The sequence below is a fragment of the Lissotriton helveticus genome, chromosome 1_1 (assembly GCF_964261635.1).
Source record: "Lissotriton helveticus chromosome 1_1, aLisHel1.1, whole genome shotgun sequence".
Taxonomy (NCBI): domain Eukaryota; kingdom Metazoa; phylum Chordata; class Amphibia; order Caudata; family Salamandridae; genus Lissotriton; species Lissotriton helveticus.
This window is the reverse complement of record NC_136057.1, coordinates 1,441,558,585-1,441,585,340: the sequence shown is the minus strand read 5'-3', so window position 1 is coordinate 1,441,585,340 and position 26,756 is coordinate 1,441,558,585. Positions and strand designations below refer to the sequence as shown.

Sequence of the window (26,756 nt, the reverse complement as noted above, 5' to 3'; positions counted from 1 at the left end):
TGATTGAGAGAAAAAGGGTGTCTATGCAGTAGTTAGGCAAAAGGGGAAGGGCCGAAACAGCTTTGCAGTGGAAAAAGCCAACGTGCCACATAGCAGGGTGGGTTGGGTTTAAATGTATAAAGATGTGTTTAAAAAAACAAAAGTCAGATACACTGGTCATAGATCTAACCTGCAGAGTGCACAGAGACTGCACAGGCCACCAGGGAATAGCTGGTGTTTAGTAGCACCACCTGGTCCTTCTTGAGTTGGAAGGCTGGCTGGAAGGTGGGGAAGGGGTAAACCACCTGGTACTTGGTATGCAGCATAAAGCCATGCTGGAGGCAGTGAGCGTTTGTATCACCTGTAACACAAAAAAACATCCAGTGAGACCAAAGCTTAGCAGGACCTGCAAATGTCATCATTTTAAGGCCTAGCTCAACATTAGGTTTACCTACACCATACATTGTCATTCTGAAACTCAATGTGTAGCCACAATTGTGACAACTAACACTACTTCAGTCCGGTTTCAGTAACCTGGGGTTGCTGTTTGAAGTGAAGTTTCATTCTGGCATCCTTATGCCAGCAGACCAACATTTACAAACACAAAGTCTTTTTCTGTTTAAAGGAGCAGTAAAAGGGGCACGATGCATGGCTAATTTAGGCCCAACCGTTATCAGACAGAGAAAACATTTGCATCTCACTCTCAACACCACTAAGTTTTAGAGAGAGTACAATCAAGCAATCTGATACCAACACATACAACATACCCTAAAGCTAAAGCCGAAAGCACAACACCCATTCCTCATTCCCGTAAAACTGCATGGCTTGGCAGTAGGTCACAAGATCACACTGTGAAGGGCTGTGCTGAGTAATGAATATGCTACTTACCAGTATGCATCTGTTCTTGGCATGTAGGGCTGCTAACATTCATATCTTAGCATTAGATCGCCGCCTAGTGTTGGGTCCGGATGATCGCACATTGTTGTCCTGGAAGAGTCTTCGAAGTATCCTGAGATAGGTGGCTCCTCCCCTGGACTACAGTGCGCATGGGCATCGGCTCCATCCCCAGATTGTTTTTCGCCATTGTGGCAGAAGATGGAGTGAAAAGTGTAAAGGATGTCCATGCTAATGATTGAATACAATAGTATATCTGCAGCTGCGACAGGCACCGGGGAGGAGGGTGGGCGATATGAATGTTAGCAGCCCTACATGCCAAGAACAGATGCATACTGGTAAGTAGCATATTCAGTTCGAGGCATGTGGGCTGCTAAATTCATATCTTAGCATAGAATACATAGCAGTCCCTCCATCAGCGGCGGTTGCCCGTGCCAGCTGCAGAAACCTGAAAAAGTGTCTTGAGAACAGCCTGTCCTACAGCAGCTTGCTGCTTGGAATGCACATCAACACAGTAGTGTTTTGTAAAGGTATGTGGTGTAACCCACGTGGCTGCTCTGCAAATATCCTCTAAAGGAATGTTCCCTAGGAAAGCCATGGATGCCCCCAATTTGCGTGTGGAGTGCGCCCTTGGGGGTATCGTTAAAGTGCGCTTGGCCTTTTGATAACATATTTGGATGCACTTAACAATCCACCTGGCTATTCCTGCTTTGGAAATAGGGTTGCCTTTGTGTTGAGGTGAGAAGGCAACAAAAAGTTGTTTTGTTTTCCTAAAGTGTTGTGTTCTGTCTATGTAGTACATCAACGCCCTCCGTACGTCTAACGTATGCAGCATTCTCTCCGCCACCGTTTGTGGGTTTTGGAAGAATGCCGGTAAGTCAATAGTTTGGTTGAGATGAAACTGTGACACCACCTTCGGAAGGAATTTGGGGTTAGTACGTAGCACTACCCTATTTGGATGAATCTGAATGAATGGCTCTTGGATTGTGAGCGCTTGCAGCTCACTAACACGCCTTAGTGACGTAATAGCAATTAGGAAAGCCACTTTCCACGTTAGGAACTGGAGTTCACACGAGTGCAGTGGTTCAAATGGAGGTCCCATCAGCCTGGTGAGGACCACATTGAGGTTCCACACCGGAGCTGGCGGTGTTCTTGGGGGAATGACTCGTTTCAGACCTTCAAGGAAAGCTTTGATGGCAGGAACCCTGAAGACAGATAGATGCTGCCTATTCTGAAGATATGCTGCGATGGCGGATAAATGTATCCGAATGGAAGTGTACGCTAGATTGCACTTGTACAGGTGTAGCAGATAACAAATGATGTTAGGGATAGATGCATCTAGCGGGTCGATGTCATTAGCTGTACAGTAAATGACAAAACGCTTCCATTTTGCAGCATAGCATGCTCTGGTAGTCGGCCTCCGTGCCTCCTTGATGATGTTCATGCATTCTGGAGGCAGGTTAAGGTATCCGAACTCTAGGACTTCAGGAGCCAGATTGCCAGGTTGAGCTGTTGCGGATCTGGATGCTGAATTTCTCCATGGTTCTGCGTCAAAAGTCTGGGCGTGAGGCGCAGTCTTTGATGCGGCACCACTGAGAGTTCGAGGAACGTGGTGTACCATGCTTGGCGCGCCCACGTTGGAGCAACTAGGATGAGAGTCATCGCGTGCTGCCTTAGCTTTCTTGCCACCAGCGGTATCAGTGGGGCTGGCGGAAAAGCGTACGCAAATTTGCCTGACCAGTTCATCCATATCGCATTCCCCTGCGACTGTGGGTGAGGGAACCTGGCGGCAAAGTGTTGGCATTTTGCGTTTTCCTTTGTTGCGAACAGGTCTATCTCCGGATGACCCCACTGCTGGAAGTACGGGTGGAGTACAGATGGGTGTAACTCCCACTCGTGCATTTGATGGCTGTGTCTGCTGAGCAGATCCGCCATCAGATTGTCCTTGCCCGGGAGGTGTTCTGCCATGAGGAAGATGTTCCTCTGAATGGCCCATCGCCACATGCCCTGAGCCAGATGAGACAGCTGTGGCGAGTGGGTGCCCCCCTGCTTTTGAATGTAGTACATCGCGGTCATGTTGTCCGTCCGGACCAACACTACCTTGTTGCACAGATGTACAATGAAGGACTTGAGTGCCATGAAGATTGCCATCAGTTCCAGATAGTTGATGTGCATCTTCTGTTGCTGCGTCGTCCATAGTCCCTGCACAGTGTAATTGAGCAGATGAGCTCCCCATACCTGGAGAGATGCGTCCGTTGTCAGGGTAATCTGTGGCACTGGCTCCTGGAACAGTCGGCCCTTGCAAAGGTTGTGTGGAGTCCACCAATGCAGAGAGTCGTATGCCCGACTGGTAACCAACACTAGGTCTGTTAATTGTCCCTGAGCCTGTGTCCACTGATTTGCTAAGCACTCCTGGAGCGGGCGCATATGTAGCCGTGCGTGAGGGACTATGAAGATGCAGGAGGCCATCATGCCTATCAACTGCATGAACACTCTCGCTGGAAGTGAGTGTTGTGATCTGAACTTCTGGATCAGAGACTGCATGCCATCTATCCTGACTTGGTTTGGTTGAGCCACGGCTGTCAGGGTATTGATCGTCGCGCCTAGAAACTGCCGGACATGCGCCGGTTGAAGGTGCGACTTTGGGTAGTTCAACGAGAAACCTAGATCGTGAAGGAGGTGAATGGTAGTCGACATGTCCGCGGCACACTGTCGTTCTGACTTGGCTTGAACGAGCCAGTCGTCCAGGTAGGGGTAGACATGGATGCCCTGCCTCCTGAGGTGCGCCGCTACTGTCGCCAGACACTTTGTAAACACCCTTGGGGCTGTGGTGACTCCGAAGGGTAGGACTTTGAACTGATAATGTTTGCCTTGGATAGTGAACCTGAGGTATTTTCTGTGGGACGGGTGTAGTGGTATGTGGAAATAAGCATCCTTGAGGTCTAAGGTTGCTAAGAAGTCCCCCTGGTTTAACAAGGGAAGAATCTGTTGCAGTGTGAGCATATGGAAATGTTCTGACAGTATATACAGGTTTAGGGGACGTAGATCCAGAATGGGTCAGAGATCCGTCCTTCTTTGGGATAAGGAAGTACAGGGAATAAACCCCTGTGCCTTCCTCCTCCACTGGCACAAGCTCGATTGCGCCTTTTTGCAGCATCACCACTACCTCCTGCTGCAATAAGTGCAAGTGCTCTGCGGACATAGGCCTTTGCCTTGGCGGGATGTTGGGTGGAGTGGATTTCAACTCTAGGCAATAACCATACTGGACTAGTTGTCGCACCCACCTGTCTGTGGTGATGTTTCTCCAGACGGGCAGGAACTGCTGCAGTCTCCCCCCGACAGGTGTTAAGTGGTCGGGGGGCAGTGACAGAGAGTCACTGTTTGCTTGGGGTAGAGGAGCGGGAGCTGTTGTTTCCTCTGCCGCGACCTCTGTTGCTGTTATTTCTGTAACCTCCCTTGTTCTGTTTTGTGAACGAGGATTGTGCTCCACCTCTTGAGAATTGAGATTGTTGACCCATTTGTCCTCTGGTGACTCCACGTGCACCTGAGCGACGAAAATTGTTGCCACGAAACTGTTGTGACTGTAGGGCCCCCATGGACTTAGCAGTTTCTGTGTCCTTTTTTATCTTTGAGGGTGGTGTCAACATCTGGACCAAACAGTCGATCAGGATTGACTGGCTGATTAAGGATGGTTGTCTGAATATCAGGTTTAAACCCAGATATGCGGAGCCAAGCCTGTCGTCTCAGCATGACGCTAGTGTTGATCGCCCTAGCTGCTGTGTCTGCGGCGTCAAGTGCACACTTGATGGCTGCGTTGGAGATCAATTTTCCTTCCTCTATAAGCAGTTTTGTGCCCTCTTGAAACTGTGGAGGCAGGTGTTGTACAATCTGCTCTAGGGTGTCATAATGCGCCCTATCGTAACGTGCTAAGAGTGCTTGTGTATTAGAAATACGCCAAAAGTTGGCAGCCTGTGCAGCTACTCTTTTGCCCCCTGCCTCTAGCACTTTGGACTCCTTATCCGGGGGAGGAGCTTCACCCGTTGTTTGGGAGTTGGCCCTTTTGCGGGCATTGGCGACCACCAGGGAGTCTAGCGGCAACTGTCCCCGAACGTATGCAGGGTCTGCAGGTGCTGGTCTGTACTTTTTTTTCAATACGTGGATTGACCACTCTCGCCCTAGTGGGTTCTTTAAAGATGTCCGCAGCATGTTTGAGGACTCCCTTGAGCATAGGCAGTGTCTTTACAGTCCTCTCAGAGACTGAAAAGGTGTCAAAGAGAAAGTCTTCTTCAACCGGGTCAGCATGCATGTCCACATCATGATTAGCAGCTGCCCTCTCAATTAGTGCATGAAAACCTGCAGAATCCTCTGTTGGGGATGCACGTGCACTGAAAGGTTGTGGGTCTTGCCCCACACTCTGGGTGCCTTGGTCACCAATGTCATCATATGCATCTGGATGTGCATCTGGTTCATTGATGGGGAAGGTGTATTGGTCCTCTTCATCATATCCCTCACCCTCAGATTGGTCTGGTGAGGGAGTAGGGCTTCTTCTAGGAGGAGGCTGGATAGGCTCTATGAGGTTAGAAGCGTCCTGAGGCACCCTTTTCTTCTTTAGTGGGATGACATAGGAGTCCAGAGGCTCTGAAGTGATCCTCCTTTTGTATAGGGTTAATTTGCCTGTGTTGGCGTCGATGAAGTGCTCCGAATCGTCCTCTGATTCGAGTTCTCGACCTGAAGGTGCTCCTGCCGTAGAAGAATCCGACTTCTTTGGCGTCGATTTCGTGGAAAAAGCCTTCGGAGCCTCTTTCGGCGGCAGAAGGAAGAGAAGCTTACTCTTAGGCTTTGCCGGAGCGTCCTTCGGCGTCTGAGGCGACGGCAACGGAGCCGACGTAGCAGCGGCCTTGTCCCTGATTCTCTGTAGCGAAGCGGCGATGGGGGACGCTTCACTCACAGTGTCTTTTGGCGCTGACGAGGGTGTCTTGACCTTCCCCTCGGATCCGACGTCATGGTGGCCTTTCTTAGGTTTGGACGCCGATGCAGTTGTCGCTGACCCAGAGTCCTTGGATCGATGCGCAGATGTGCCAGCTGTCGATCCGTGCGCCTTCGTCGGTTCCGTGTCCACTACGCGACCGACTAACGGAGTCCCAGGCGTAACCGGAGCCGTGCCGCTGGCCTTGGCGTGCTTAGACGGTGTCGCCCCGGTTGATCCGTGCCGACCACCTTTTGTAGAGGATCCCTCCTCTTGCGCCGATTTTGACCCTTTGGAATAGACCGACTTCTTCGACTTCTGCGGACCGGAGGTCGACGGAGCCGATGCGGCGGCGGGTGCAGTAGTTTTCTGCGTGCCGGCCGCCATTTTAGGGACGCTCGAGTCCATAAGTTTCGGTTTCGTTTTCGGGTCGGCCATTTTAGGTGTAGTCGACACTGTAGGTTTCGGTTTCGATGTGGCCTGCTCAGCAAGTATGTCCGTGGCCGGGCCTGATGGCGGGGCCATGGCTTGCGGCACGGGGTCTTGGGTAAGGCCGACTGGCGATCCCGTGACCCGATCGTGATCTTCGAAACCTTCGGGGCATAGCTCGTCCCCTGAGCTATCTTCCGCGGCCCCATAAATCTCTTCGACGTCCCCTACCTCGTCGACGTATTCAAGGCCTTGACCCGCGACTCCGTCGTCGTCCGCCGGATCCGCCTCGACCTCCGTTTCGGGTGGGGATATCTGGAGATGATGACCCTGTTCATCTTCTTCTTGGTCGCCGAAGATGTTTTCTGGATCCGGGGCCGCTCGTCTGGCCTCCAGGCGCACCGCGCGCCGGAGCTTAAGAGTCTTCTTTGACCGGAACTGAGCGCAAGCCTTGCACTTGCCGTCGTCATGGTCCGGTGAAAGGCATTTGTTACAGACCGGGTGCAGGTCTATATGTGGGTACTTGGACCCACAGAGCGGACAGTACTTAAACGGACTCCGCTCCATGCTGGAAAGTTGCGGTCGTGTCGCGATGAGAAGGCATCGACGTCCGAAGAGTGAAAAACTCCGCTGAATCCGACTCCAAGAGTTGGAAGAACTCGAGACCGTGCGCAAACAATACCGACGCTATAAAATATAAGACCTTTTGGCCTTAAAAAGTAAGTTTTACTCGGTTCCGACAGAGAGAAGTCGAGACCGCATCCGAACCCAATGGCGGAAAAAAACAATCTGGGGATGGAGCCGATGCCCATGCGCACTGTAGTCCAGGGGAGGAGCCACCTATCTCAGGATACTTCGAAGACTCTTCCAGGACAACAATGTGCGATCATCCGGACCCAACACTAGGCGGCGATCTAATGCTAAGATATGAATTTAGCAGCCCACATGCCTCGAACACCTACATCCAGGTGTTAACTATCAGAGTGACAGGGAGGAAAGACAATAAGACCGCAGTAACTTAGGAAGGTTCAATTAACAGGAATATGCAACTAAACACTAAACTGTCATAACCCACTCTTCTGCTCAGACAACAAAAACTAAACCACAAGCTATAAACAGAAACTGGTTGGTCAGGTACATATAACCCTCTCCTCCCCCACCCCATGAACCAAGCATTATATACTAAGAGTATAATGTAGAAATGAGAAAAAGGGCATTATGCCTTGGGTGGGGACCATGAGGGCTTGGTTTATGATACATCCACTCACATGAGGTCACGTCTTTGAGACAACCTACAGCGGATAGATAGGAAGGTATCACGTTTGAAATGGTCACCCCCCCCACTTGTTGCCTGTTATTTCATGTGATTTTGACTGGAAGTGCACTGGGTCCCTGCTAACCAGGTCCCCGGTGCCAGACCTCTTTTCCAAAACAGTATAATTGTTTATCTCAATTGGCAATACCTTTAGCACTCTCTGCAAATCCCCAGTAAATAGTACACCTGGTACCTATGGCCTGAGATACCAAAGAGGAGCCCCAAGGGCTGCAGCCCCAATTGTGCCACACAAAGGGAGCCCTCGCCAAATCCATGCACGACTGCCATTGCAGGCCTGCATTTTTTGGTGCATACAAAAGTGAAAATACGCCATAATATCACTGTGGGCCATGCCCCCCAATACTGCTTGTAATATTTGTAAGTCACTCCTAAGGCAGGGTGTCTAAAATTACATGTGAGGGCATACCTGCATGAGCAGATATGCCGCTGTGCTGGTCAGTTCCATTACTGCCAGTACACGTGACCAGGTTAACCATCTTAAAATATGTCCTGGACACTTGTGAAAACTAGTTCCCCAGCTACATGAAGGCGTCACTGAAGGTAGGGATATTTGGTATCAGACATCTTGTATTAAAAATCCGCCACTGATTCCATTGTTGTATTTATTAATAAATGCACCCAGAGAGCACCTTAGAGGTGCCCCCCGGAAAAGCTACCAGCCCCTGGTGTGTTGGCGGACTGGTTTTTGCCAGCCTGCCACCAGAGAAGAGTGTCTGGCCCCCCAAAGGTGAGAGCCTTTGTTCTCAGGAGGTCAGAAACCAAGCCTGCTAAGGAAGAAGGTGATTACACCCCCTGCCAGAGGATAACCTGCTGATTAGTATCTACCGCCTTTGAAATGAGTCTGGCTACCCTCACAGGAGAGGAAGCTGACCCTTGGCACACGGACAGGTGGGAAAATGAGTTAGACATGCCACCCCCAGGCTAGTACCATCTCAAAGGTGCCCTAATCTGAGATGTACACAACTTTTGAGAAGCAGCCATCTTTGTGATGGCAAACTTCAGAATACTTTGACAGGATTATGCAACTTCCCACAGGCAGTAGTCATATTAGCCATGGTGACCGTAAGGGTCAGTAGCCCATTGGCTACTACCTTACACTCCCCTAACGCCCCAAACGTCAGTATTTAGAGCCCCAGACGTCAATATTTAGAGGAGACCGTGGTACCAAGCAACAGACCTTGCCGACCTGAGAGTAGAAGGACGTAAAGAGTCGCATCCTGCAAGAACTGAAGACCCAGCAACTGACCTGGCGCCTACCATGCCTGCCTGCTGACTTCGACAACTGCACCAAAAGTGGGGGTGGAGCTTGCCTGAGCCTAAAATGTCCGCTTAGCCCGATAGCTCCGTGGAGCCGTTGTACTATCCTTCATTGATCCAGCAGAGGTGCTGACTATTTTGCCCTGATTTATACTGTCGCCTGTCCCGGAGGGAGCTGAGAACGTTTTGAGCCGCTTTCGTCCCTCCCTGACTGCCGCAGAGTGCTGCAACTGGAGACGCACACAGCGCCCTCGCGCTAGGCCGCGCTCTTCGGTCTGGAGTTTTGTGAGGACCGCAGGCTGGAGGTGAGCGACTGCAACTGGAGCATTAGCGGTCTCTGTTTAGGCAAGGCGACCATGCCTTACTTCTTGCAGCAGTGCGCTGTGAGACGCGTAGAATTGCGGGCAAGCGGAGGCAAAGAGACGGCTGACGGGGCCCCTGCTGTGCAATCCTGCACATGGCACCCAGCGAGGCCACAGTCCCGGTACTGGTGAAGGGGTGCAGCCAATGGCATTGGTGGTCTGTGGGACCGCGCACGGTGTACTGTGGCTCCCAGCTGCTTGCGTGGCTTCCCCGAGCTGCAGGCTTTGCACGAGTTAGGAGGTGGCCTGAAGAGACGACGCGCGGCTGGGCACGGCTATTTTAGGAGCCCCGGTGACAAACCGAACAGGGATCCTCACACCACATAGCCCAGCTACCACCAGCCCAGCAGAGGGGTTCTGCAGTGTTGTCCTCTCCTGACCACCTGAACAAACAGCACATCCACTTACGCCTGATTGCATGCATGGATGCAGAGCTCAGGGTGGCGGCCTGGCCTGCTAGATGGTCCTGAGCAGAAGATGAACCATTCCATAGACTCAAAGTTGAGGTGAGCAGCTAGGGAAATTGACTTACCGCGCCGGCCCACGCTGGAGAGGAGAGATCGGCTGCTTTTTGTACGGTGGAGTCCTGGTCATGGAGCCTAGCCTCAGGAAACGTGGCTTGCTAGCCCTCAGCACAACCCACTGCGTGAACGCTTTAAAGAGTTGCCTGCTCCCACTACGACTGTGTACAGTCTTCTATGCTCCATTTGCTTATTGTGACAGCTGGTTCGCGGTGAGGGTATGGGTGCTTAGCTGCCGTATGGACTGCTAGAGCTCGAAGGAAAGCCCATAGCGCTTACCGCCAACGCAACAGTGCACTGCACCCTTGACGGAGGGCGCAAGTTTGCTGCAGTCATCAGCAGCCCAGCCACAATGGGAGAGTGGATAAGTCGCAGCCCAAACTCACCTTTGATCAGTGCAAATCAAGGGTGAGGGAGGACACCCCTGAAGAGGAAGACAACACGCAGGACACGCCACAAGAGATGGCAGATGGAGGTAACCGTGGCTTGCCTCAGGCCATGGAAAAAAGTTTGTAGAACAGTCTATCGATCCTTGGAAATAAACTGGATTCCCTGCCCTATCGTATGGACAGAATGACTGAACGGATGCATAAACAGGTAGGGAGACTAGATATGGCCGAACGCAGGGTCACTGAGGTTGAAGAGGCCCAGACAGAACTTAACTCGGAACAAAAACATATGGGAAAGGTGCTACAGGTCCTGCAAGACAAGGCAGTTGTAGGAAGGTGGATACCAGACTATGGTTACCCCAGATTTGTTGCCTTGTGTTTAGCTGGTTTTCGACTTAGTTGGCCTGGGATCCTGCTAATCAGGGCCCCAGGCTATCTGCTCTCTCTTTAAATGGACTCCATGTACTATAGGTACATAACCAATTTGGTACTGGACACCTTATCAGCCCCTGTACAGTGCACTATAGGTGCCCAGGGCATAGGTGCATCCAAGGCCTACCAGGGGCTGCAGCATATTTTTTGCCACCCCTGGCTGGTACTTAAATTGACACAACTGGCTGATCCCTCAGCTGGGGCAAGGTGGTGTAATCACCCCTTGCTTAGATATAGTATACCTATATCTAAACCTATCTAGACACATATATACCTATAAGTCACTCCTATGGCAGGCCTTAACAATCCTGGAGGCAGAGTGCTTGGTTTTATGTGAGATGGTGCTCTAGCATGAGCTGAGCCTGTCTGCAGAGGTCGGAACCATTTCCGTGCAGCTGTTCCAGTGATACTGCCATACCATATACTCTTAAGTGCATTATAATCCTCGCGGTTAATGCTAACTTTGGTTTGGCTTTATCAAAACGTGTCGTGTTTGGTGTCATACACTTTGGAATACTACCCCCTCGGCAATTCTGGCGACGGGGGTAGCATTCCACCCTTCTAGAGGGAGAAGACATGTTACTTTACTGAAAACGCGGTTAATCCTAACCAGAGCCCCAGCATCACAAAATGGATGCTGCTGCCACAGACACATGTCTGGCCTCTTGCTGCTGACCGAAACTTGGCAGAGGACGCCTGGACAAAGGGTTTCCTGTCACAGGGAGGTGTCACACCACCCCAGACAGGAGATAGTGGATTGTAGCAGGGAGGGTTGAAAGAAACTAGACACTGCCTGGGGCGCACAAGGTGTCCCTGGGCAGATTCCAGTCAAACCGGTTCTGGGGCCATCCAGCCCCAGTCCTGGCGGCAAACTGGACAAAGGGAAAGGGGTGTAACCACCCCCTTCCCAGGTCCCACCCATAGGAGGGACCTAGCAGATAATCCAGCCCCGAGATTTGGAATAAAGGTGGGAGCAGTGCCAATGCACATCAGATTATCCTGACTGAAAATTATGAAACGAAACTCTGGACCCTTCGACATCCTACTCGACGTAGAAGACTGAAGAATCTCCATTGTGGTCAAGGAGTGACCACCCTGTGCAAACAGGCACCATCCAGCACCTCGACGTTTGCTTTGTTGCAGTTCCCTCCGGAACTCGAGCGACAGAGATCGACAAGACCCAGCGTGCCTGCCTTCTAACAGCCCGATCAACAGTCTATGCAGAGCTGAGACCCGTGGAGGCGACCTGAAGCGTGGGAGCGGCCATCTTGGAGGAACTACGAAGCGCTGACCGTGCAGCATCCGAGGCTCCCTCGAAGCTGTGCATTGGAGTTTGAAAAGCTCCAGCCCCGAGCAGCTTTTGCACCGAAGCTCACCCCTCCACACTCGACGAGTGCTGCGTGGGGCCCTTTTGCATTTTCCTGCTCGACTCGTTGGTCCGGTCGCTTGCCCGTTGGCTAGTGGCCCCAGAACCGACGAACCTTTGAATTTGCTCTGCTAGTCTGGTTGCTCCAGACTGGCCCTCGCTCCCCTGAAAAGGAGTACCCGCTCAGACCTAGCTGGTCAGAGTATTAAGCCATCTTCGAATCCTGCGTGGGTTGCCTTTGCCAAGGCCTGTTGACTCCGATCTTGAAGCCGACACCGCCGACAGCGAGAGCCTTCTTGGGACATCTCGTGATTCACTCCAGGACATCCTCGGTGCCCCAGAGACCACGTGGCAGCGGAGAGAAGCTACACGACATCAACCTGATTGTGCCCGACATTGCCTGGTTCCTTCCTGTTTCCTTCCTGGTCACTGGCTAGTGACCCAGACTCTGTCCCCTCTGCTTTCAGGTACTCTACAACTTTGATCCACCCTTGGATCGCACCGGACACTTCTCTTCTGGACGCCTGCAGCATCTTCATCTCCAGGCACCCTAGATCTTCGTGACGAAACCAGACACATCTTTGCACCTGTGCACCCGCTTCCTGTGGGTGAGGTAACTCTTGAACACCGGTGCTCCTGTAGTGGTTAACACCTCTAGTGTCTAAGTCTAAAGTTTTGTCCTTCTAGTCCAGTCGGAAGACTCTTAAAACTGTAACTCGATAACTTTTACGCACCATTGACTTAACATTGGTGCATGCGTGTGCTTTCTGCACTGCACCCGAATCCCGCGGGCTACTCCCGTCCTAACTGCTGTTAGTCCAGTGTAGTCCCAGCGATTCACAAGGCCCTAGGCCTTACCCCTGATCGATTAGTGATTGTTATACCACTTTTTTGATATATCGTTTGAGTGGCCACCGGCCTCATTCATAACTGTGCAACTTGTGTATGTTATACTGTGCTTTTAAACGCTTGTGCTTCATTGCTCATAAAGAGTAGTGGGGATTATTCTAAGAATAAATACATATATTTTGATAATATATAACTTGTGTGGTGTCCTTTCATTTGATATTACAGGATTGCATATGGTAAAACAGCTGGCTTCACATGTCCTCTTGAGTTAAGCCTTTTGGCTGCTTAGTCCATGCTACCTCTAGGATAGCTTGTCTATAAGGTTGACTTACAACCACCACCATAAGGGATTGTTTGGACTGATACAAGGTGCCCACAGAACTGTGGACATCATACATCAGGCCAACTTCTCACAGCAGAGGACCTAGAAGCGAGGTCTCATCGAAACAACCTATGCATTACAGGCCTACCGGAGACGACTCAGGTCGGGAACATGGAGCTCTTTGTTGAAAAACTAAGTGACACTGCTATGATGTGAAGCGTTCTCCCCCATGTTCGTGGTGGAGAGGGTGCACCGCTCACTGGGCCCACGCCCTGCCCCTGGGGCACCCCGAGGCCTATCATTGCAAAACTGTTGAATTACAGGGACAGCGATGCAGCGTTGAGGGTGGCATGGGAAAAACAGTCTCTGCAATACAAGGGCTCCGCTATTTCCTTATATCCGGAATTCACGATCCGAGTGCAGGAGGACCACCGACAGTTTGCTTCGCTGAACTGCCAGCTACAGGACCAAAATCTGGACTACACCATGTTATACCTAGCGAGACTTCGCATAAATCGTCAGGGCAAATTGCGGATTTTCATGGATCCCAAGACGCTACAGAAGGCCCTGAAGGAGTGGTCCAAGGAAAAGCAGAGGGGCTCGGTGCTGGACATCTCAGACAGAGCAGCTGGAAGCAGTCTGGATGACCAGGACTAATGATTGCATCGCTGGCTACACAGATAAGATGGTTGCTGGCGAGGGTGGTTGGGAGGGCCTAACGACTGTGACTGAGGATCCAGTAGAGGCGGTTGGCCAGGGGTAACTGATTACTAATGTCTGGGGTATTAGGCTCCGGAACCAAACACAGAGAGATTAGGCTCATAATGCATGTGGTGATACGACCCAGGCGATATATGCGCGGGGCAGGGGGGACACAGTTGTACTTTTGCATGATGCACTGATTTTTGTAGTTAGGTGCAGTTAACCTACCGGGCTGGCAACATCTGCCTACATGCGTAGCACACTACTGGGGAACTGGTCTGATTAAAACTTTGTTGTGTATTACTCTTTGATGAGCATTTTGATGGTAAACGGGGTATGTTCTGAGGTATTCCATCATGGCACTGGAACCTAGAACTGTTACCTTATTAATGTTGTGGGGGTTTGGGGGGGGGGGCGGAGTTATATCCTGCTTGCACAGTTGGGGAAGGAACACCGTGGGGGGAGGGGAGGGGCACAGAGACCGAAGTCATTTGTTTAACAGTATTACGATATTGTTGTCTTGGCACAAAGCATCTTGGAGTTTCAACACAAAGTCTTGCATGGTTACACAGAGGCAGTTCCGTGCAACGCACCTCGATTTTTACTAACTTCCTAGATGCACACACAGTCTTGTAAGATAACATTTTTAACTTGGAATGTCCGGGGTCTCAATCATAGGAAATTGCGTAAAGTTCTGGCTTCTCTCACTAGGCGTTGTGTCGCCATTGCTGTCCTGCAGGAGTCACACTTGTCTCCACACAGTGCACTGTTGCAGCACAGGGGATTGCGGGGTAACACACGCCACGGGGTTCACACCTCATGCTCGAGGGGGGGGGGTACCGACATGGGTGAATCCAAGATCTGGAGGCACTGGAGACCGACCCAGAGGGACGCTTCGATGTATCACGATGCAGTGGGAGAGGGTTTGGTCTGATCATAGTCAACGTCTATGGCCCTAATTTCGACAACCCCGCCTTCTTTGCAAAGTTATTATAGAGCATGAGTCGCTTTGGCACACATCCTTCTCTCTGGGAGGGGGGAGGATTTTAACTGTGTATTAGATCCCAACTTAGACAGGTCAGGAGGCCCGCCTAGACGCCCAACTGCCTCCGCTCGATCCATTATGTCAGCTGCCACCCAACTAGACTTATGTGATGTATGGCGTACACGCTCACAGTGCCCGTGAGACTTCATACACTATTCAGCATATCATAACCTCCACACTAGCATTGACTACTTGTTTATTTCAAGATATCTGCTTACACAGATCCGTGACTGTGTGGTTCTACCTTGCACGCTCTCGGATCACACCCCAATACAGATTGACTTGGACATCCCGCAGACTGTCATACCTCCCTTCACTTGGAGGTTCCCCCGTATTCCTTACTCGACCCCGCTTTTAAAGCGGAACCGGCTGAGGCAATTGAGACATTTATTTAGATCAATACAGGGTTGATCGACTCCTTTGCCACAGTGTGAGCCACCTTTAAGGTGTACATCCGAGGGATCGCCATGGCTAAGCACTCTAGAGTCCTCCGCACCCTTCGTTAACGCCTCTCAGTCTTAGAGGCCACTCTAGCGACCCTAGAGCAGCAATTACTAATAGGAGCGGACGATACTACCACGCACAACCTGCATCGTATACTGGAAGAGAAGCTCGACAGATGACGCTGTACTGAAACACCTGGACAAATCTGCACCAGCACACATATGGGGAGGGAGACCATCTGAGGTCGGTTCAAGCCTCAATGCTTAAAACCCGGAGAGCGAAATCTAATGTGACAGTCCTTCATGATGCCGAGGGGAAGTCCCTAACTGATCCACTCGACATAGCCAACAGATTTAAGCAAAATTACGCCTCACTATATAGCTCGGAGGGAATATTGACTTAGCTATTCTATATTACCTCACTCATATTTAACTGCCTTGGCTGTTGAATGGACACAGGAAATACCTGATGCGTCCTCTAGAAGTAGAAGACATAACCTCAGCCCTAGCTGGGATGAAATCCAGTGGCGCCACCGGAGTGGCTGGTCTTACTGTCTGATTTTACAAAGAGTTCAGGGACCTATTGGTCCCGCACCTACAGATACTGTTTGAGGAAATCATTGAAACAGGCGAAATGCCACCTTCAATGCGGGAAGCGCTAATTTTTACCATACTTAAACCGGAGAAACCTCCGACCGCCTGCACCTCCTATCGGCCGCTGTCACTCCTCAATGTGGATACCAACATGTATGCAAAGGTCTTAGCGACCGGATTGTCTCCCCTAGTGCCGCTGCTTTCACCAGAACAAGCCGGCTTTGTCCCTGGTAGAAACCTGACTTATAACTTAAGAACTGTATTTGAGGCTATACAACACACCCAGCGGGATACTCAGGTGGTGGCAGTCTCTCGACATGGAGAAGGCGTTTGACTCCGTGGAGTTGAAGTTCATGAAACATGTGCCGACGAGAATGGGGCTCGGGAGAGTCTTTCTGCAAATGGTGGGAGTGCTCTACAACTCCCTACAGCTAGAATTAAGCTCAGTGATCTCGTTACGGACCCTATTCGCAACACTAGAGGAACACGGCAGGGGTGTCCACTCTCCCCATTGCTATACGCCTTGGTTGCCGAACCCCTTGCATGGGCGATGCGAGAATATTATAGCGATAGGGGTATAAGATTTCCGAAATATAATTTGATTATATCCACGTACGCAGATGACACATTATTATATGTTGGAGACCCTGACCAGAATCTCACGATGGTACAGCTCGAGGTGATTCGTTTTGGGAATAGGTCCAGCCTCAAGGTGAATTGGAATAAATTGCTTATTTTCCCGCTGACTGCAGAGACGGGCCAGTTCACGCCAAACTACCTCCTATGCTGGACGACAGAGCCAGTTAGATACTTAGGCATCAAAGTGCATACTGACTCAGATGTGGGCTTCAAAGAAAATTATGGGACAGCAGTGTCCAAACTGGAAGACTAGGTGGACAGATAGATACGGTTACCCCTATCCCTAGTGGATATAGTATCGATTATGAAAATGGTAGTCCTTCCACAGTTTCTATTCTTATTCAGGGCTTGGTGCTCCAAATATAGAACTGTACTATAGGGCTGCGCAGGGAGCACATGCGCACCACTGGATGCACGTCCCCACGGATGCTCCACATTTTCGATTAAGAATGTGGTGGTGGTCCCAACCCCATTGCCAGCGCTTCTGTTTAAACCTCCAGATTGTATGACTGGTATACTTGACTCCATTAATGCGACAACGCTTGCCTGGCATTACCTTCTGAAATTACAAGCTGGCGCTATACTCTACTCCCCTAAGACCCCGCTGGAGTGGTACCACTGGTTGCCCCCTTGCAGGGAAAAAGGAGTGATTAGGGCCTTAGATGATATACATATCCATACGATAGGAGAGATGTTTGTGGAAGGTAAATCCATATTGTGGGACCACACAATACAGGAGGGTCAGACGGCTACTCCATTGATCCAATTTCACTTTCACAGGGTGAGACATTCACTTAGGGAGTTCCTGGGTAGCGGGTTAGATGAGCCACCAGAGGTTGCTCCGCTCCCATGTGTTAAGGCTGAATCGCAGGTACTAATTATGTCAAGGATTTATAAAATAGCACAGGGCTACAGAGCCAACAACTACACCAAGGCTCGGTTGGCACGGCAGACAGACCTGGGTCGAGTGATTGACGATACTACTTGGAAGTACTGCTGTGAGAGTGCGAAACGCATTTCATTGAACGGGCGACACAGGCTGATACACTTCAAATTTTTAAATAGGGTATATTATACACCAGAGAGACTCTGTATGTACGGTTTGCGTGACTCTGCGGTGTGTGAACGCTATGGTGCAGACCCTGCAGATTTTTATCACCTGGCCTGGTTGTGCCCTGGGATGCCGACTTTTTGTGAATGGATATTCAAGACACTAGGGGAAGTCACGGACACCACACTTAAACCGGACCCTATGCTCGCTCTATTGGGATATTCCAAACATTTACCTAAGGGAATCAGACGTCTGGGAGATATGGGGCTCCTTGTGGCTAGACGTAAGGTTGCGATCTGCTGGTCCCGGGGCCCGACCCCCACTATAATAGGCTGGACTCACAACATGACGTATGGTAGTAAACAAACTGAAAATTATAGTGAGTTATTACCTCCCCACAATCGGCCTAAACACTTCTGGGGTCTATACCAGGTCTATTTGGCGGCCAAGATAAGTGGCCTAAATTGTGCTGATTCCCCTGAAACACAGCGCTGGAGCACTGAGTGCATGATATATTTCCAGTTGCTGGACTGAGAGAAACACCTTGCTAATGGCCACTCTTTAATGGCTTATTAGTACTGTGTACTAGGCAAGGACAACATTGAATTGTAAAGTAAATGTTATTGATGTGAATTGTAAGGTGAGGATATTGATATTTTATGACACTATCATTGCCCCACTGTGTTAGACTTCGTGTATTGTGTATCTAGCAACAATTATGCTATGTCTTTTTTCTTCTAACCAATAAAAACTTCTTTAAAAAAAAAAAAAAACAGCTCCAAAAGTAAACTTGTCCTGCAGCTGCTGAGACCCCAGAGCCCGGGAGACACGCCAGCACTTCATCCAGGAACGAAGACCTCCAGAGAAGTAGCAGACCTGCAAATCTGCAGGCATACAAAGACTCCTGTGAGGACTCCATGGCCACAGAAACCAGTCGCTCTAAGACACAAAAGCACCCATCGCTCCAGGCCAGAGTTGAAGCGAGCCAACGGTGTCATCGTGGTCCCCCAGTCCTCCAGAGACATATTCCACTGTGGTTTAGCCCTCAGAGAACTGTGACATCACCTGCAGCCTCTGCATGCATGCCCCCTCTACCACAACTGCTTCCGGTAAGGAAATCCAGACACCTCTGCAACAGTTCCCAAAGGCCGTGGAGAAAACCAAAGGTGTCCCTAAGCATCGCGAGGCTTGAGACCCCTGTTGGTTCAGCTAGAGTGGCCTTCTAGTCAGAGCCTGTAGCCTTTTTACGCGAAGACCAATCCTTATACAGTAATACTGGCGACCCTACGCAGTTTTGCGCCTCTGCACCCAGCCGCCCAAGTGCCGCTGGTGGTGTTCTGCAGTTGGTGCCTTGAAACTTGGCCACCACTCACTAACTCCTGGAGATTGGTCCCGTAAGTTGCTGTACTGTACCTGAATGCCACATTAACTTTTCTTCCTATAGGATAACATTGCAACGTCTAAAACATTTATTACGTGTCACCTTTTTTAACGGAAAAGAATTTCTATTTAATAACGTACTTACCTCAACGAATTGCTTCTGGTGCCTAAACATACATAAAGATACCGGTTATTTCTATAAATTAGTGTGGATATCCTTATTGAGTCATGTGTATTACTTATTGACTATTGTGTGTATATGCTAGTGTCTTGCACTCCACTAAGTTGAGTTAAGGCTGCTCGACCAATAGAAGAGCACCTTGGGATTGCAAGAGAAAGCCCCTGTCCACTTTTAAGAGAACCTCTGGACTATTTGCACTATAGATCTAATTTTGATATATAATATAAACAGCCAGCCTCCGGATATATAACCGCTGAGCGGCAGAGGCACCTGCCCAGCACAGAAGTGTTACGTGGGGTGGCTTATAGCTACTGCAACAGGCCTAGGCAGCCTCCCAAAAGAAACTGGTGACATGGCCACCTAAATCGGATCAACTAACTGGCCGTGCTTCAAACAGCATGGTCAGCCTTAATGACAGCCCACCTGATCTAAATGGTGTATACTCACTGGGCAGTCTCCCAACATATTCTGCCATGTCGGTTGAAGGGGACACAGCAGTCCACTAACAGACAAAACATGAGAAACACGTATGTAGTCACCACATTAGTGTACACTTAATGAAGGGGGGTGGGGGATGTGTAGTAATGTTACTGCTTGTATTGCCTGGAATGCTGGCAGTGGCTAGAAAAAGGCCATATTTACACATTAATAGTGCATGCTGACAAGATGGCAAAAGTAGCATGACACAGAATTGAATGTGTGTGGGAATATGGAACACCTCTGGATACAAACAGTCAATACTCACTCGGATGGGCTAGGGCAGCCTCACGACACAGCCCACAGTGTCTGGGAGGTGGCATAGCAACCATGCTGATGTAGATATCTCGATGGTTTTCATCACTCATCATGTTCATCAACATGCCATTGGCAGAGGTACTGTAGGAAGACAGTAGAGTTATAACACACACACAGCTAGCAGATAGGGGTTATGTTCAAAAGCAGTGCTACAAGCAATGTAAATATGGGCCACCAACCATCTCTCTTGCTCAGCCGTAGAAAGTGCCAGACCTCGCCCTTTCCAAAGGCCTAATGGTGTAAATATCAAAGCCTGGCTAAAAAAGTCAACTCCCTATTGACTTTATGAACCATTCCCGTTTCAGTGACACCTCGTGTACAGGGAAACAAGAAGCAAAGAGGATCTGACATTACCTTCAGACAGTTGCTCCCATAGAAATAATAAGTTGTAGTTCCAAAGTGAAACTTTCCATAAAACGCTGCCAATGGCAGCATTTCTTAAATGCGCCACACACTCATTCCATGTGATTCTCATAAAACAAATGCCTTAGAATTAACCAGTGCAGACATTGTATAAACACATTCAAGCAAGATTCTTGGCAAAAAAAAGAGCAACTCATGATGGAGGACTAAGAAGTAGGGTGGATGAGCTATACACAGCAGTTAAGAAGAAAGATATTTGCCCAGTCTCATTTCATACATTTCTTGAAAAGCAGAGCACAAATTATACATTACTTCATTGTCCAGGGAGGCCAGGAAATCGCTTATTTGTAGGTGTACGGCCCTCAGCCAAGAAAGCTATGTAGTGTGTTAGATGTAGAACACAGAGTGAATAGCTTATGGCAGAGCTATTAGTCGTATTTTCAATTACATTCCATCCATCCATCCATCAAGAGAGAAAGTAAGCACATCACATAAAAACAGAATGTTAAGTGAAGGAAACCAATTGCATAAAAAAACAGCAACAGGCAATGAACACAAATTATGAACGGACTTTGATATTGAGAGTGCACCTTTCATGGATTTGTTTGCAGGGCTAGTTGCTGGTACTCGACAAGTGATGCAGCAAGTCCAGACAGTATGACTGCCCAGACAGAGTAAGTTAAAAACAAGAAAAAAATCTAAATCTACAACAAGAAAAAAAACAACATGTCCCTAAGATGTACATGCAAGTGACATTGCGCATGCATGTCTACAAATTGATGCAGAGGCCATTTAAAAAAACATAAAAAATGTTAAAAGATGGTTAGCGTGGGGGCTACAGAGGAGTGGGCAGAAAAGGGAAAAACGCCATACAAGGGAGAGCAACACAGGGAGCAGGGGTGAAGTTCATGAGCATAAAAGCAACACTTAGCATGGACGAGGCAGGGTGTTTAAGGAGGAGCAGCACACAACTTGAAAAACAAGGAGTGAACAACAATGGAGAGGAGGGAAGGTGGATATTTAGGATCATTTAATTCATCCAGCTGATTGTGCATTATGTTTGGAGTCTCACTATTTTTTCAGCTCAAAATGCATCCAGTGAAAGTGCTCAACATGTGGAAGATGCCCGCAATTGGTCGGTTTTGCCGTTTTCATTGTTTGCAAAAAGACCAATTGATGAACAGACTGCTGATCAATGTCAAACCAAACATTCACCCCAGCACAGAGATCTGGACATAAATCCATTTTTTTTGCTCCCCATACCATTCCAGTTTAGACCCAGCCATATGCAAATCAATCTTGACACTGTTACCCATGGGAACAGTCCAGCCCTAACTGCCAGGCCAGGCCCTCCCTGGACCAGAAACAAGCATTATGGGACAGGTTTCGGGGCACCCCTCATCAGTCAGGCTGGATGGAGTCGCCACTCGTGATCCGCTAGACACCTTCAGCTGAGTGCATCCACTCTGGGGTTCAAAGAACCAGCCAGATGCTGAACCACCAGGGCAATGCTCTGCTGCTCCAGCCAAGTCTAGAGACGCAAAGCCTCTTGACACAGGGTCCACAACCCCACCCCACCCCACCTTGCTTGTTGCAGTACCACATGGCGGTCGTGTTGTCAGCGAACACCTGAACTAGACTCCCCTTGATGGAGAGGCTGGACTTCCTTGCGGAGTAGCGCAAGATGATCCTCCGTAAGCCGATTGTGAGTTGGAGACAGAGGGAGGGGTAGACTCGAAGAGGACTATCTACAACACCTACCTGTCCGAGGTGATGTTGCGCCAGTGGTGGAGGGGATGATGTATCCTGCCACCCACTGGATGCGAATGACCCCCAAGGACCGTACTAGGAATGTTTTACAGAGGAGATTATGGTGGCTTGACTTCTGGCCTCCCGACCCAGGAGGACGGGATGAACCGCAGTCACAGCCCTTAAAGGTTGCTGAACTTGTGGAACCTGCAGGCTGGAATATAGTTGGTGCCGTTAGAAGCATCTTCCATAGCCACAAAAGGAGTGAAATGCAGGCGCAGGCAGGGGATGTAGTACTGAGGCCCAAGGATTTGGCCATAGCCCGCGAATCCTTGAAGCGCTCAAGCACCAGCGGCAGCCTTGTCTCCGGAGACACATGAGCCATCAAAAGGCATGTCCATGAGGTTTTCCTGGACATCCTCAGCAAGGCGTGGTTCCTGATGGCCACCGTTGAATAAATCTCTCTGCCCAGAGGAACGTCCTGTGCAAGCCACAGCGAATGGCAAACTTCTGCATGTCTCAAGTCTGATATTGCTTGGGAGAGCAGGATTTGGTCCTCCTCCAAGACCCTAGGCAGCACCTGCGCAAACATATCCCATCTAGAAAGGGAATTACGGCCCGATAGGCATGCAGTGTTCACTGACCGCAATGAGAGGCAGGCGGGAGAGAACATTTTCTTCCCAAAGATCTCCAGACATTTGGATACCCTCTCTGGAGAGGCAGAAAGGAACACGCTACGGGAAGTGGAAGCCTGGACCACCAGCTTTGGGAGGTGGGCATTGAGGAAAACTAGGTCGCCCACTGCTGGGCGATGGCGGCAAGCAATCGTTCTATTCACAGGAGCGCCTGTGCTGGGTTTGGACCAGGTGCCCAGAAGAAGGTCCGTTAAGGTCTCATTATGAGGCAGCAAGGATTCCGATGAGGAGACACCAGGCTGCAGGGCCTCCACCAAGACATTAATTTTGACCGCCACTGTAGGAAGCTGCAAGTCCGGGACCTCCGCAGCCCTATGCGCCACCATAGCAAACGACGCCCCCTCCTCCGTAGCCAGGTTAAGGGGAGACAGCATGCCAGAATCTGGGTAAGTGTCCAGGCCACTGGCAACACCCAGCCCGGCTGCGGGATTTCTAGGGATCCTGCGCTTCCACCCAATCCTCTTCCTCCAACCCTAAAACTTCAGAAAGGGACTGGTTAGATGGTATGAAGCCAAACATCTCTGTCAGCGCCAGCCTGAGTGGACGCCAAACCGGCTCCGTATCATCTGGAATGAGGATGGGAGAGGCACCACCGTGCCGGAGGCGCCAGAGTCTTCTTCGTCAGACGTGGCGCCGGGGAAAGTCGTTGTGGTGGTGCGGGGTCCACAGATCTCCTTCACCTGGGTTTGCAGGCCCGAAGGTATGCTGGCAGGGTCAGGCTGCCCAAACATGGAGCACATGGCATCATAAAATTCCTTAAGTTGGGCAGGGGTCGCTCCTGCCCCCAGAAAGTGAGGGAGACTGAGTCGACCCAGTTGCCCACTCAGCGGATAGGGGCCTAGAATGCAGAGGCTCATCCGTCTCGCCGTGTGGCAGACGAGGCAAAGTCGAAGAATGCTTTGACTTCTTGTGGTGCCTCTTACCGGACTACTTCGACGAAGAGGACTTTGATCCCCTGGAACGATGCTCGGACCTTCCTTATGACCAAGACCGACTATGCTGCAAAAGGAAATCCCTGACACGACATGGTCCCAGCTCCTTCAGCGTGCTAGGAACAGCACCAGAAATGCCCGTTTCCAATTAATACATCTTTACATCCTTCATAGGGCCTACCTCACTCCGAATAAAATTGCACAATACTTTGGCGCAGTGGATGCAGCATGCCCCAGATGCACGCTGGTGGGTGCTGATTTACTACACATGCTCAGGGACTGTCCACAATTACATGAGTACTGGTTAGGGGTTGGGGACACCCTGAATGAGGTCACAGATAGAATCCTGCACTATGACAGCGCGGTCGTCCTTCTACATTGGTTTCCACATACGCGCAAAACCAAACTGTCGAGTAAATTTATAGACATGGGCCTCCTTATCGCAAAGAGGGAGCTCACCAAGGGTTGGAAATCTAAAACAGCACCGACACATCAAAAATGGTTGAACGGAGAGGAGGAGCTTAGCCGGCAACCATGATGGCCGCTTAAACCCTCGGCTCCGCCGACCCTCTCCCTTTCCTCCCGCATTGCAATCTATCCTGTAATCTATCCTGTATGTGAGCCGAGTTTTCAGGACGGCGAGGCGACTCCGATCCCAATGGTGTGTTCCCCGGCGTGCTTCCAGCGGCGGAGGTGGTGAAATGTCCTCGCTTCTTCCCCGGCTCCTAATGGCGGTGAGACCGGGTCTTTGTACGTGAGGGACGGCCAGCCCCGGTCACAACAACGGCGGCCATCGAAGGCTGGGGGAAGTCGGACGGCCGGAGAGGGGTTGCCGCACTGCGCTTCCCGCTGCAGAGATCTCCTCTGTTCCGTGAGTCTGCACGCTTGGAAGGTATTGCTGCTGCGCGGGATACATTGTATCATCACCCCAGCCCGTGGAAGACCCGGACAGTTCTTTCATCTCTCCCTGCGCCGTGGTGGGAGCCATTTTGTATGTCGCACACTCGGCACTTGTATTTACTGACCCTGGGCCGCTCTTGAAGGTCCAGGTAATTGCCGGCATTGATCAGCGCTGTGTGTGGTGACGGAATGCAGTCTGCTGTTCCTGCGCCTCTGGCCAGGTTGTGCTATGAAGGGCGTCGGCGGGGTGACCGGCTGATCGCGGGGGGTGCTGGCGGTCGGCTTCGAGGGCCATTACATGCCTGTGAGCCCCGGGTGGAGTCGAGTGCTGCATCCTTTCTTCCGGGGGCGCCGCTTGTGACCAGCGATATCCTGGGCGCTCTGGGTGCTTTGCGGGATGCCCTGCACGATAATGCCTGGGACCTGGGGGGCCGGCTGGATGCTATTCTACTGGATGTGCCCTCGACTGGCCGTGCTTGTTCTCGAGTGCGGGGCACTGCGCCACACCCTGTGTCCAATTGCAGTGGACTACCTATCCGGGTGTTTACGGAGGCGTCGGAGGAGCGGGGTCTTGCTACCGCCGCGGTGTTGACCACAATGGTCGTGCAGAGGCCTGGTGTTCGTGGATTCGTGCAGTGGCTGGGGACTCGTCTCCGGACACCATGTCCGGCAACTCCTTTGTGGTATGATGGCGTGACTCCCCGCCCTTTCCTGGAGCTGCTGCTACTGTTCTGGCCAGCCGGTCTCGGGAGATTGCTGCTCTGCGTTGCTTCTCTGTCCCGTTCCTGGACGTACAACGTTGGTTTGGACAAACTTTGTTGGACAGCACCCCGTTCTTTTGTGGCCTTCCCGTACGCCTAACTCATCTAAGATGACGTCTGCACAGCTGGACTTCGTCGACGCACCTGATCGAAGGGTCAAGGATGAGGACGTTTCCTTGATTACTGTTGCTTGCACTGCTGGGATTGTGACGGACAGGCGATACATTGACTGGGATGAACGTTGGTATTACATCGGTTCGGGGGTCCGGGGTTGGGCGGCTGAGAATACATATGTTGGTTGTCTTCCTCCTCCATCTTATCTTCTCTCTTTACCTCTTCTTTAACTATATTTCACATTATACTTTTCCCTACTGTGGGGCAGTTCCGGGGCGACAGGCACGCTGTTAGTGGGTTGGGCCGTACCCATTACAGGGGTGCAGGGTGGTGGGTGTGGGGGGGGGGTTTGTTATTTTAGCTTGTTTTGTTCTATGGTCCCTATTGCTCTTTTCCGGCTTTGGGAGGGTTCTTTCCTCTTCATGGGGTGGGCTGTTTCTGGGTCTTGCACCTTTTTTCTTCCTGTGTTTTAACAAATCTTTGTTTCCTGTTCTTAGGGGTGGGCTCTCCGGGATTACACTTGGAATTGTTGCTTTTTGTAATGCTGCTTGTTGTCCGGTCTTATTGTTGCGGTGGCTTAGCCTATATAGTTGCTGTATTTTTAGCCTCACTTCGATTGTAAATGTGGTATGCCCCTCTTGCTGCGTTTCCTTTGTGTCCCTTTATGTGAGATGTGCAGTCCTTTCCGTTGCAGCCCCCTCGCTTCATCTAAACTTAAAAATGAAAACCTCCTATCCTGTGTTGCGCACCCCGTAATCACTTCTGGCGTATTTTGTAATATCCTGATGGTATGTTGACCTATTGTTCTCCTGCTTTTGCTCATCTGTCTTTGCAGCCGGCCGTGATGGTTGTGGGCTTGCGCATGTATCTCCTAATTTTGTCTCAATAAAGGTTTTCAAAAAAAAAAAATGGTTGAACGAATTTCTGAAGTGGGCGGCGGCGGAGAGCACGCTTAGGTACCAGCTGGCAAGGCGTAAAGCAGATGAGAAGGCTCAGGAAGCGGCGCTAGCGTGGGAGACCCTAGTCCAGGCGCTTAGGGACAGTGCAGGACCGAGAGACGATGAGGAGGAAATAGTACACATGGAGGCCCCGGGAGAGGGGGTGTTGGACCCCGCACTAATGCCGGACACACACACCTAATCATTGTTTTCGCAATCCTTACACCACCAACTCACCCAAGTTTGCGACCATAACACGTAGGCTCAGACACCAGGGAGACGGGGAGGGAGGGGGGGAGAAAAAGTTAAACTAACTCAGACATGGATGAGGGTTCATACACCACCACTGAACGAGGGGGAACAGAAGGCATT

The 26,756-nt window shown here is 50.5% G+C and overlaps 1 protein-coding gene across 1 annotated transcript in view; it reads right to left on the bottom strand.

Annotated features, from left to right (window-relative positions):
- Positions 1-26,756, bottom strand: part of DCAF15 (DDB1 and CUL4 associated factor 15) — a 324,736-nt gene that overhangs the window by 201,775 nt on the left and 96,205 nt on the right. The window contains exons 5-6 of the mRNA XM_078685623.1: positions 19,883-20,013; positions 170-340 (exon numbers count right to left, since the gene is read on the bottom strand). Coding sequence (XP_078541749.1) covers positions 170-340; positions 19,883-20,013 — 302 coding nt within the window. The remainder of the gene's footprint in view (positions 1-169; positions 341-19,882; positions 20,014-26,756) is intronic.